The sequence below is a fragment of the Macrobrachium rosenbergii genome, chromosome 20 (assembly GCF_040412425.1).
Source record: "Macrobrachium rosenbergii isolate ZJJX-2024 chromosome 20, ASM4041242v1, whole genome shotgun sequence".
NCBI classification, from domain to species: Eukaryota; Metazoa; Arthropoda; class Malacostraca; order Decapoda; family Palaemonidae; genus Macrobrachium; species Macrobrachium rosenbergii.
This window is the reverse complement of record NC_089760.1, coordinates 17,042,953-17,055,423: the sequence shown is the minus strand read 5'-3', so window position 1 is coordinate 17,055,423 and position 12,471 is coordinate 17,042,953. Positions and strand designations below refer to the sequence as shown.

Here is a 12,471-nt window from a genome sequence, read left to right as displayed (position 1 = left end):
TTCCAAAATTGCAATATAAAAAATTTAAGATCACAACAAATGATGTACAAACTCATTGAATCCATGGCAGAGTACTGTATATCTTTTCATGAACTACAAGACAGTGGAGTATCAACACTCAAGATACACCAGTAGGTTGTGAGATTAGTATCCCGAATGACACGTAGGTAACAAACGGTGTAAATACAAAATGAGCACCTAAACATGAGTTTACAATTAAGCAAAATCTGGGGACTAGTGAAGTTTAATACTATACTTTTTCATCTTTAATATTAATTAAAGATATATATCATATGGCATGTCAAGTAATCAAAGACTGAGCACCAGATATTTTTTCCTGCAACAATTAGAGAAAAAATTAAAAGTTCATTTAAACTTTGATCATGTTCCAAAACTAACTTTTTATAAGTACATTAAAAAATGAAAACATAAATGTTATAAATACTTACATTGATTATCATCCAAGGCAGTATATTCACTCTTAGGCCATTCCTCTGGTTTGGGATACAATGTGTGTCTCAAGGCATTGTCTGGGTCATACTCAAATGCTACGCTAGAAGTGGGATTCCACTTGGCATGTTCTTTCCCAAATCCCTTCACAGCGTAAGCCTTTAGCTTGAGTGATTGGCCCTTTCGAAGCTTGACAATGAGAATATCTGTAAAAAAATAAATAAATAAATAAAAATTTTTTAATAAAATTCTTAAAAACATCTCATTCTGAAAGGAAGGTCTGTAGGAGAATGCCAAAAAGTAGAAAGGTACAGCTTATTAATGTTACTGAAAGGCTACGGACCAAAAACCCTTGTTTTCTTTGTAATGCAGTACATGGTATAGCATGTGCACTACAAAGATCCTTACATGGTTCCTCTCCAAGATAAACAAACCTGAAATGTTTGAAATATGTTGGTTCCTGCATATGTATGCATTAATGGAAATAAGAGTTCTGTTAAAGTAATCAAAGCTGCAATCACTCTGGCCAGATCAAGTACACATGTTCCTCTTAGTGATTTGTTACTAATTCTAAAACCCATCATCTTTAGTAAATAGCAAGAATAATGCAATATTGAATCCGACAAAAACTCAATTAAAATAGATCAAACCAACCACTGGATTGTGGTGTTCTCTCTAAAAAAGAACACCACATTGAAATAATATCCCATCTGCAAAGTGGTCACACTCATCTGAACCATGAGTATTTAAAGATTAACCCACATAACTCGATCTCTGAATGCATATCAACATTACAATCAAACATATATTGATGACTGTCCAACTTTCATTCATCAATGTCCATCAAGTATTCGAAATAAATCTTTCAAAGAAATTTTGTCAGAATCTTAAACAATTTCACTTTATCCAGTCACCAAATTTTAAAGGAGTTGCAATGTGTTAATAAGGTCTAATATATTTTATGAAGAACCATTCATCTAGGCTAGCCTTATGAGAGTTAAAAATGTTAACTTAGTGGTCTCTTAAACTGTTTACTTGTTATATGAATGGATGGACCAGTTGTTGAAGCTTGACAACAAAGTAGTTAACAAATGTCAGGTTAGTGAGAAGGTGTGGGAACCACCCACCCACTCAGGGAACAGCGTCCGCTTTTTCCTTTAGCAACAGGGACAAATGCAGTGTGGGCAGAAGTGAGGTTATGAAAAAAGACTATGAGAGAAGACAAGGCTGTGCACTTGCCAACATGCTGCAATTAGGCTGGGGCTAGCAGAACAAGACTTGTTTATAACAAGGTACTTATTTATAAACTTCAAAATCTTAGATTGGGTAGATATGTTTTAGGATTACTTCAAGATTTCCTTACAGGTAGTCAGCAGCCAGTTGCTGTGGATGGGATCTTTAGTGACCAAGACCTACTTTGTCTGGAGTTCCACAGGGCAGTGTTCTTGATCCACTGTTATTTTTAGTGTATACAAGTGATATGGTTGTTGGCCTGGAAAACAAGATTGTTCAGTATGCCGTTGATGCAACACTTGTGGGTGTAGTAAAGTCTCCACTTATGAGAAATGCAACTGTCCTTAACCTCAGTCGGGACATGGACTGGATCAGTAATGGTGTAATCAGTAGCATATGAGGCTGAACTCCAGTAAAACAAGAACACTATTGAATAGCAGATTTCATACAGATTTCCCACCCCATCTTCCCTTTCAGGTGGATGGAACTTTGTTGAATGAGTCTGAAGCTTTAACTATTCTAGGTGTAACTTTTGACTCGTATCTAACTTTTGAGAGGAAACATCAAATGAAAGTTTCAGCAAATGCTGCGTGACAGTTAGGTATTATTTGTAAGGCCTCATATATTTATACAGGCAGTCCTCGGTTATTGGCGGGGGTTCCGTTCTGGGGGTGTGATGATAAATGAAAATCGGCGATTTCCGGAGCCTTTTCAGCGATTTTCGGGCTTATCGGCGTCGAAAAGTGCCGATTTTTGGTTATCGGTGCCTCTGTTAGGTATGTATTGGTGCCAGTACCCAATTATCGGCGCCAATAAGTGGAAATCGACGATTTTCGTTGCTGGACAAGCGCCATAAAACCGGATCGCCATTAACTGAGCCCACCGTTAACTGGGGGCTGCCTGTAATAGTGATAAAATCAATGCAACCTGTTTTGGGTCATTTGTGCTTCCTTTACTAGAATAGTGTTCTCCAGTGTGGATGTCTGCTTCTGCCAGAGATTTATCTCTTCTAGATAGAGTGGTTTGTAGTGGTAGGTTTCTGTTTTCTAATAGTTGCAGTTATGACTTGGACCATCAATGGATGGTCTCTTGTTTGTCACTTTTTTATAAGTTGTATTTCAACAGAGATCTTTCACATTCACAATTGATCCATAATCCCCTTTATGTGCTGAGAGGAGCCAGATTCGCTGAACAGCTGCACCAATATGCAGTAAATGTGCCTCACTGTTGAACTTCTCAGTTCCAGAGGTCCTTATTCCTCACACCGCTGGACTGTGGAACAACCTCCCAGAGGATGTCGTGCAACTGGAATTTCAGAAGTTCAAGCGAAGATGCATGCATTACTACCCTAATATCATTCTCCTTGCATTTTAATACATTTTTATCTATTAATTAATTTTTTTCTTTTTTAATAAGTGGGATCTACTCTTTATGTATTTCCCTTTACCTCCTCTTACTTCTTCCTGATGAACACCATATTCTTTGGAAGTTTGAATTTTAAGTCAATGGCCCCTGTGGGCTTGTTCCATATGAATAGGTTTCATCTTGTGTATAGTAATAATAGCTGAGGGTGAGATCTTGAACCAAGGCCTAATGATAGTACAGTACTTCCTGGAGGATTTATGGATGGGTATCTGAAAATATGCATCAGGCAAGTAAGCAAATCCACCAAAAGCATGAAGCTACCCTCACTGATGGAATCTAACATGGAACAAATTGTTTCCATCTTGAACCACGTCTGTGGCACAAAACTCATTCAATGGAGAGAGGCTGATGACCAGTCTCAAACCCCTGTTGACTTCTTACCATGAAAGCTGCTGTAAAAAGCATTCTTTTCAAGCACTGTTCTGACCTCAACCAAAGAGAGGTCAAGGTTTGGGAGATCTTGAGTGTAGGCCAGCAATGCAATCAGTTTCTGAGAGAGAGAGAGAGAGAGACTGAACTCCCTGTCATGGTTTCTTGGAGGCCTAAGCCTTCCCGATACCAAACACAGAAGGAGTGACCACCCACAAAGGTTTGGCTGCAATATCCTTCAACAGCCAAAGGGTTTGAAGGATACAACACTGTGGATCAACTTGTTCCAGCTATCAGAACACTTCTACTCTATTGTCGTCTCAACTTTACTCTTCGGAAAATGTAAAGAGGAACCCAATACCCGTCCATTTGGCTGAGACTACTCTCAGCTGAAACTTTTCAGAAGAGCATGAACATTATGACACTTCTTTTTGGGACAAATTTTGCCTGTAGGTCCTTGGCCCAAGAGGAAAATCAATGACTTTTTGTCAGACTACAAAACCCTGAAGTCACATCTTCCAGGTGTGACTTCAGTGATGGCAAAGTCAGCGAGCACGTTCAACCAAACAAACTTTAATGCTGCCTGGAGGGAGGACATGGAGACTGACCCTATGGCTCCTGACTTAAGAACCAACAAAGTACCTCCTTGTTGGAGTCTCTCTGGGGGAGGTCAACTGTCCAACTGTACGCTGATGGATCAATAGGGAGAGTAGTTGCTGCATCCTGAGGCATTCAGAACATCCTCTGGCATGTCAATAGTGGGGGAATTGCTTGATCTCCTGGACAGCAAGGCACCTTCTGAACCATAGATCAGACTGTTAACCTGATTCAAGACAGCACAAGCAAGCAGTAACCACATTAACTAGAATAATTGTCTTGCCTACAAAATGCAGTATTTCCATAGGCAAGACAACTGCTTCAGGAACTCAACAGCACTGATTTCCTTAGTTGGATCAGCAATGAAAGCTGGGTCACTCAGGATACCAAGATGCAGAAGTATTTGTAGATAATTCAATGAAGAAGTAGACAGTAGCAAACCACGAACATGCACTGGTATCTCACCTGGGGAGACCTTGGCACAAGCTCATGGTCAGACAGTGTCAGAAAGGACACGCTGGTGGTCTACACTCATGTACATAACCAACTCAGCAAGCCAGAGAAGAATGAGCATATGGTAGGGAGATACAGCTGGGAAGGAAGGTGCCAATAAGGTTCGGCAGTATCAAATGTGGAGCAATCCCCATGAAGACACCAGCAAACATTTATTTGGCCTTCCTCTCTTGCTGCCTGAGCTCTCCACTGTGGAGACCAGCCAGCACAATCCTCACAGCACCTACTCAGGAAAAAAACAGAATTGGTTACACTAACAACATGGACATAGCAGCAAAACACCTCCTTACATCCTTTGCATCTTTTGTCGTTCGACTCCATGTAGCACAAAAAACACAAACACCTTACAATAATAAAGATGATAAAGCTTCAATTTGACACCTTACTTACAATAATAAGATGATAAACTTTCACCTTGATGGCAACTTGAAGCACAGCAAAATGTCTTATGCACAGCTAGAGAAAAAGAGCTGGCTTATGGCTAGTGAGGGGGAGTTTCCCCTCTAATCACCCACCTATCTCCAATTCACCACCTTGTTACCAAGTTTCAGTGACTACTTCCAGCTCATACTGAGGGATACTACTACATAAAAGGTGATGGTTTGTATTTCTATAGGAACAAATGTAACTCAAGTTCTTCTTGAGGATAGCAATTCCTTTGACAGCTCCCTGAAGTCTTTCTTTTCCCACATCACTGGATAACATCTGTATGTGAGCATTCAGCAACTCTGGCTTGTAAGTGGTTACTACAAAAGCTTTTTATTAATGCCATACCAGCTAACTCAAAGAGATTATGAAGTAACACAGGAGAAAGATTTATAAAAGGGTAACTTAAGTAGATTTCAACAACAATGAAAGATCATATAAGATACACTTCTACATCCTTTCTAGTTATGACCACTGTTGTCTCTCCACTTAAAACTAACAGGAACCCTTTTCAACACCCATCAGCCCATTATTTTCATAAAAAATATATAGGGATGTCAGTAATGCATCTCTATAAATTGAAACTGACAGCCTTGAGAGACAGAAGTCAATCTTTGGCTCCCCATTACACCAGGTGTTTTTCAAACCATTGCCATTAAACCAATGATCTTAAACCCACAAGTACAAAAGCAATTACTTGTACAAAAGTTCTACATAGGCTAGACACTTATCCAAGACTGCTACTTCATTTAATCTATTCAAAGTAGTTATCACATGGAACAAAATAAGTTCACACCAGTTGTAAAGGAAATTAGACACAAGAGGTCATCCTTCCTATTCTCTTTTATATTTTCCTTACCATCTGATTCACCATACTCGCTGGCCTCATCTTCTCGATGGCGTGATGTGACAGGAATTACACGTCCATCTTCAGACTTTAAATCTGCTGTGGTTACCTGGCGTGTGTGATCATCCAAACACTTGACATCTAGTGTGAATAACACTCCACATTCACTACAGTAATCTGTGCATGAACATTCCTGAAATTTCAAATGATTCAGCATAAAACTTTACTATTAGGATCATTAAATTACAGCCACTTTACCCCAAAATACCATATTGTTAATATGGCTCCCCAGTGCCATTAATACATGAATTTCAAAATGATGGAAAATACTGTATCAATATTTATACCAATATTTATTCATTTATAACTGACATACATATTTTTTACTAATATATTATGGTACAGTTCAATGTACCACCTATTACACTATCAGAAAAATGACATTTTTATAATAAAATAAAGTTTTATATATACTTACCAAGTAACTACATGGCTATTATGTTTCATTTATCGGCAGCTTAAATTTGAAAATTCTTGGTAGTGTCCCAATATTTTGGTGTAGGTAACTGGCCTCCCCCACTTTTGGGGAAGGATAGGTACAACACTACTAACGAGCCCAATTCGTTTATGCCCTATGCCCATGAGAAGGGAGGGAGGGCTATGATCATGTAGTTACTTGGTAAGTATATATAAAACTTTATTTTATTATAAAAATGTCATTTTTATATAAGTAACTTACCAAGTAACTACATAGCTGAGTCCCACATTGGCAGGAGGTGGAATGCATGGGAATGTACTACTCAAAAAACGCTCATGAATGGATGTGAATTTTAAAATAGTAAGTAGATAACATTGAGAATGTTAGCTGTAACTTACCTGGTGAGAGAGCTCCAGCAGGAAAATACTGCCTCTGATGCGGCTCATCTCGACCGTAGTGGAGTGGCAGTGAAGCCAGAGGCACCTCTACATAGTGGGGCTTTGCAGCCGAGGAGTACTCCAATGGCTGCCAAAACATACAAAACACAAAAGCCCTTGCCCTGGGCACAGTACCAACTAAGACCATAAAACACAAGTTACACATACACCATAAAACAGATCAGATACCATAACCCATTCATAAGTATATCTAACACGACACAACGAATGATGGGTGTTCCAGGTACTCAGTACCTCCCAAGTTCCCAAATCTCGACAACCTAATTAGAGGCGAGTAGATAGGGGAGTGTAAGGGTACCCCCTACCCTTCCTTCCCAAATACCATCCCAGCCACGGATAATGGGCCAAGGATACTGCAGTTCTCGTAAACAGTTTCGATGTCCCGTAGATAAAAATATGCAAACACTGATTTGCACCTCCAGAAAGTGGTTTGTAGCACAGAAGATAGGGATAAATTCCTCTTGAAGGAAATCGAAGTTGCTACTGCCCTAATTTCCTGGGCTTTAACCTTGCAAACTGGCAAGTTTTCTTCTTGAATCTTAATGTGCGACTCAGAAATCACGTCTCTCAAGAAGAACGCCAGTGCATTCTTGGACAAAGGACGGGTTGGATCCTTAACTGAACACCAGAGGTTAGGGGACATGCCTCTGATATTCTTAGTTCTTTCTAAATAATACAAAAGTGCTCCTACTGGACAAAGAGCTCTCTCTTGGTCCGTAGGACCTAGAATGTCCGTTAAGCCTTTGATTGTGAATGAACAGGGCCAGGGAAAGGACGGTGTTTCATTCTTCGCTAGGAACCCCAAAGTAAAGCAACAGACTGCGTCTCCCTGTGTGAATCCTACCTTCTTGCTCAGGGCCTGTAACTCACTAATTCTCTTGGCAGTAGCTAGAGTGACTAGCTACTGTAAGATCCCTGAGGGATGTGGATCGAAATGGTTCTAAAAGGCAGACTGACATGTTAAGCTGTCAACCAGCAGAAATGAATTGGGCTCATTAGTAGTGTTGTACCAATCCTCCCCCGAAAGTGGGTGGGGTGAGTTACCTACACCAAAATATTGGAACGCTACAGTGAATTTTCAAATTTAAGCTGCCAATAAATGAAATGTAATAGCTATGTATTTACTTGGTAAGTTACTTATATAAAATAGAATTTTCAAGAGAGGATATTCACATATCAACTGAATTTGTAACTTTCACTCTCTTAACAAAAGCTACAGTAATGTAACACAAGTTTTTCATAATGGAAATTAAACACGTTTTACTCACTCTTGGATACTGCATTTGCTCCACTCGCTCATCTGAGGTGAATGGGATGAGGCCTATACGATGGGCAATAAACTCATCACTCAAAACAGTGGAATTCTCTTCCAACTGAACCCAGTCAATAGCAATTGTAGGAGTCTCTGCCATGAATATCCGTCGAATGCTGTTTGCAACACTGGAAACCAATACACACAGATAAATAGCTATCTCAGTACAACAAAATGACTAACATATTGTTTCAAAATTACAACTGGCAATGCACTTGCATAAACACCACACAGAGCAAATGCTGAGTAGGGGTTCACAGCTACTGTAGGCATTTTTGTAGTTGGTGTTTCAGATGGCATATAACCTAACAAACTTACCTTCACCTAACCTAACCTTGGACGCCATGTCCTATCCTGGCCCCCACCCTCCCTAGTAATTTATGACCCCTGCTCTGTATACTACCTGGAATGAGTATCTGTTAAGTTCTGCTCACTACTGTAAACCCCAAACAATTGGTTGGAAAATGCTGTGCTTAATCATGCAGTAAAATACCAATTAATAATGGTAATTAAGTACTATGATATATAGTATTAAATTTGTTCAACTCATATTTGACCAGTTTTAGAACTCATTGCAACTGTAAATATTTGCTTATAAGGGGATTCCACGAATTTACCGTGATTAAACATTTTCCAAAGTGCCTTTTCAATGTGAAAGGGAGCCATGAACCACTGTGTAGGCAACTTGTAAAATTTTACGAGTTTCTTCAGCCTTGTTATCAAAATTCAGGATTATTATGCAGAACTACCAAAATTACAATACATACCAGAACTCTGTAAGCAAGGCTAGCCTATAGCCTAACCTATATTACAACTACATATAATCATGAAGAGTTTAATGTTATAGGCTCAAGAATCTGACAGTACAAATGAGTAAATTAATGTTATAAAGAATGTTACCGTACAAATGGGTATCTTGATTCTACAGGAGTGTCCTAGCTTTAGATCAAGTTCCAAGGGGCCTATCCTATAGCAAAATCCACCGCTCTTTGCAGCTAAGCTCTGCCCACTGTATGCCAGTGATTGGCTAGCTCTTAAAAGGGGAATGACATCACACTAATTAACTTTCCAAATCATTACCAGTACGGATTTGACTCCATTCAGTCATGCAGAACTCCGTACATGAATGATGACACCACAGGCTTGAGTTCCCAGAGTTGTGAAGTCTGCAACTGATATCTCCAATAAAAGATATATTAAGTTATACAATGCCATTATGAAGATCTGGGATTATTCTGTAAGTGCATCTTTTTTTTATCATGCGCAGCTTAAATGCACAAGCATCTTGCTTTTTTTTTAATTGTGTTGGCCTACATAAGCAATCCTGCATTTCAAATGTTAATAGCACTGTGAGATTAGGCCTACATATCAAACTCATATTTTGAGGCAATGACAAGGCATAGGCCTACATGTCAAATTCATATTTTGAGGCAATGACAAGGACTAGGCCTACACATCAAATTCTTACATTTTAGGCAATGGCACGGTATAGGCCTACAAGTCAGTTTCTTATATTTTGAGTCAATGACAGAGCATAGGCCTACACGTCAAATTCTTATATTTTGAGACAATGACTGGGTATGGGCCTACATGTCAATTTCTTATTGCAAATAGTTTTCTACCTTTATCTGTTGGAAACAGAGCAGCTTTTGATTAATATAGTAGCTCTGACCCCATGATATATATGGTGAAATGTACACATATAAGCATGTGCATATACACATAATTGTACACTTGCATCGATGGCCATAGTAAATGCAATGCAATGTTACCATAATAAAAGTAAAATTTGTGGGCATGTCTCAGCCTTACACACAACTATCAAACTGCTCTCAATAAATTATATAGCAAATATATTATATTACAAACGGGATAACAAATTATATTACTGTGGTAAACTGTGGTAAGTAAATGTAAGGCTGCTGTAGTATTTCTATGTAAATGAAGGCTATGGTAGGAAGGCATAATAAGATACTTAACGAAATCAGAAAAAATATATGATAGCTGAAAAAGTTATGTATGAGATGAGACAAACCAGTCTGCGTTTAGTCCATGAATCATTTGATTTTAGGGGCATTCTTGTAGTCTACCATGTTGGACAAAAGGATACATAAAGTAAATTCTTCTCTCTCTCTGTTGTTAGAACATTCTAGCACAGACTATATTCATAAAGATCTTGATTACTTTTAATTAAAACAAATTACTAAATTTCAATTAACAATAGCTGGCAGAAAATTCTTTACACTGGTATTTTATGAATAGGTCTATGTTTATTCTGCAGTGTTAAGTTACCATACCACATGAAAAAGTTTCAAAGACAGTGCAAGCACTATAACAGCAGCAACAAAAACAAGAATAACCACAACAAGAACCACAATAAAATGACTGAATATAAGATAGGACTGTAATCCAAACGTCATAAGCTGTGTAAACCGACAAAAAGACATAGGACATAATAAGCCTATGTCACTTTTTATGAACCTGTTATTTCGAAAGGAGACATCATAATATCCTAATGAAAATTCTCAGCAAATTATATGCAATATGGCTCATATAGCCTATCATACTGTAACTTCAAGTTAAACATAGCCATAGCCTAATCTGGTTTTGTAGAATGCAGTCACTGCTTGTCATCCCACTGAATGTGCAAATGATTGCAACTAAATCCACTTTATAACTATTATATTGTAGTAAAATTTCCTAAAATCAATATGAAATATCAGTCTGCATAGCTCTGAGACAGTCTTGGTGTTTAAATTTAGAATGGTGAACATGCTTGACAATATCAGAGGATAATTATAATTGTCCTTTGATTGAAGTGCACCAATTCGAATGCAGACATTCCCTGTGTCACGTACGTGGTCATTTACAAAAAGCAACATTGCAGCATCACGGAACACTCCTGACTTCATTCATATTTTCCTATTTCTTTTACCAAGTTTAGGGAGATGTGGATTATGATAATTTAACGTTTCCTTTTGATGATCAGAAGAACTTATTTTAGTTTGGTAAAACAACCATTGCTAAATTAATAAAGATGAAAAGAACCACAGATTAACCAACTTTCCAAAACCATTGCCAACCAATCAGCTTCAAGGAATGGTCACGATGTAAGCAGTGGGTGGGGCTTAGCTGTAAAGAGCAGTGGATTTTGCTATAGTAGTTTCTAAGTCTAACATGGACCTTGTATATCATGGGCTACTGTACAGACAGCGTAACACAAGGTTTTTTGCAATACCTGGACCCTTGTTCGAAAAGTGCAATTAGGGTATTTCGAGGGTCTTTGAATTAATTTCTATAGAAGGCTAACCCCAAAACTATAGTTTAATCTACATTAACAGGCATGGTAGAACTACAGAACAGCTCCGCATGGGTTATTACCTTGGGAAGTGACTTTTTCTATAGTATTTTGGTTGCTTATCAAGAATTTACCGTTATTTTTTGGCAGTCAACTGTAATTAACCTCAGGGCTGATATGTTATTGTATCCTGGCCATCCTGGAATGCTATCGCTCATGTGCAGTGTTTTTGTGGAACTTTTGATAAGTGGAGTTTCCTCCACTGGGGGGTACGGGGACTTCACCCCCAGCTAAGTAATACAGCCTACTAGGTTACATTAGGTTAGGCTATGTTAGGTAATATAGCATAGTTCCTTTTATAATATAACAGTCCTTCTTGAACATATGGCTCGCTAATGACTTGCACATGTGCAAAACCATTCCATAACAACAACATGACAGTCCGATCTTTCTCCTAACAATTTCCCCAACCCAAAACCCCGCATTCCCAAATGGTCTCCAACCATGTTGGATAGATATGAGATTAATAATAAGTGACCGACAATAAACAACACCACCACCTTCATCAGCAACACAAAGTATAGGAAAACTCAATTTCCAAGGTAACAGGCTAGTCCGTGCAGAGCTCTTGCTTAGAAATTGAACTGAGTTGAATTGAATACAGGTATTAGGCTAAAGGTCAAGCGCTGGGGCCTAGCCAATGAGATCATTCAGCGCGTTTGGAAATACCATACCCGGAGTTGTTCTATAGTTTTACCGCAGGCATTTCTTAAACAGTTCTAGGGGCTGAGCAAGAGTACAACAACAACACATTCTGTGAAGCAAAAAACCATAACCAACTACTTTGGCTAGCTTAGGTGTACCCACCTTAAATCTGTGTCTTCGATATAAAACTTGATGTTTTCCTCAGTTAATTCCATAAGGTTAAGAGAAGGCTGATTAGCATACGGCATTTTGAAGGTGAAGTGTCCAAAGAACCACAAATAATCACCAAAAATTTAGGAGTATTATGCCAGATGAGAAACGTTTCATCGGAAATAGTACTAGTAGTAGTAGTAAGTGGGA

The 12,471-nt window shown here is 38.5% G+C and overlaps 1 protein-coding gene across 3 annotated transcripts in view; it reads right to left on the bottom strand.

The window, feature by feature from the left end:
* RpII33 (RNA polymerase III subunit RpII33) overlaps window positions 1-12,471 on the bottom strand; it is a 24,251-nt gene extending 11,780 nt beyond the window's left edge. For 2 of the 3 annotated variants that reach the window (XM_067122037.1, XM_067122036.1), the window contains exons 1-4: window positions 12,274-12,471; window positions 8,065-8,236; window positions 5,873-6,053; window positions 450-656 (exon numbers count right to left, since the gene is read on the bottom strand). In XM_067122037.1, the coding sequence (XP_066978138.1) occupies window positions 450-656; window positions 5,873-6,053; window positions 8,065-8,236; window positions 12,274-12,359 (646 nt within the window). In that variant the 5' untranslated portion in view covers window positions 12,360-12,471. The remainder of the gene's footprint in view (window positions 1-449; window positions 657-5,872; window positions 6,054-8,064; window positions 8,237-12,273) is intronic. The other variant, XM_067122035.1, reaches the window with a different exon arrangement.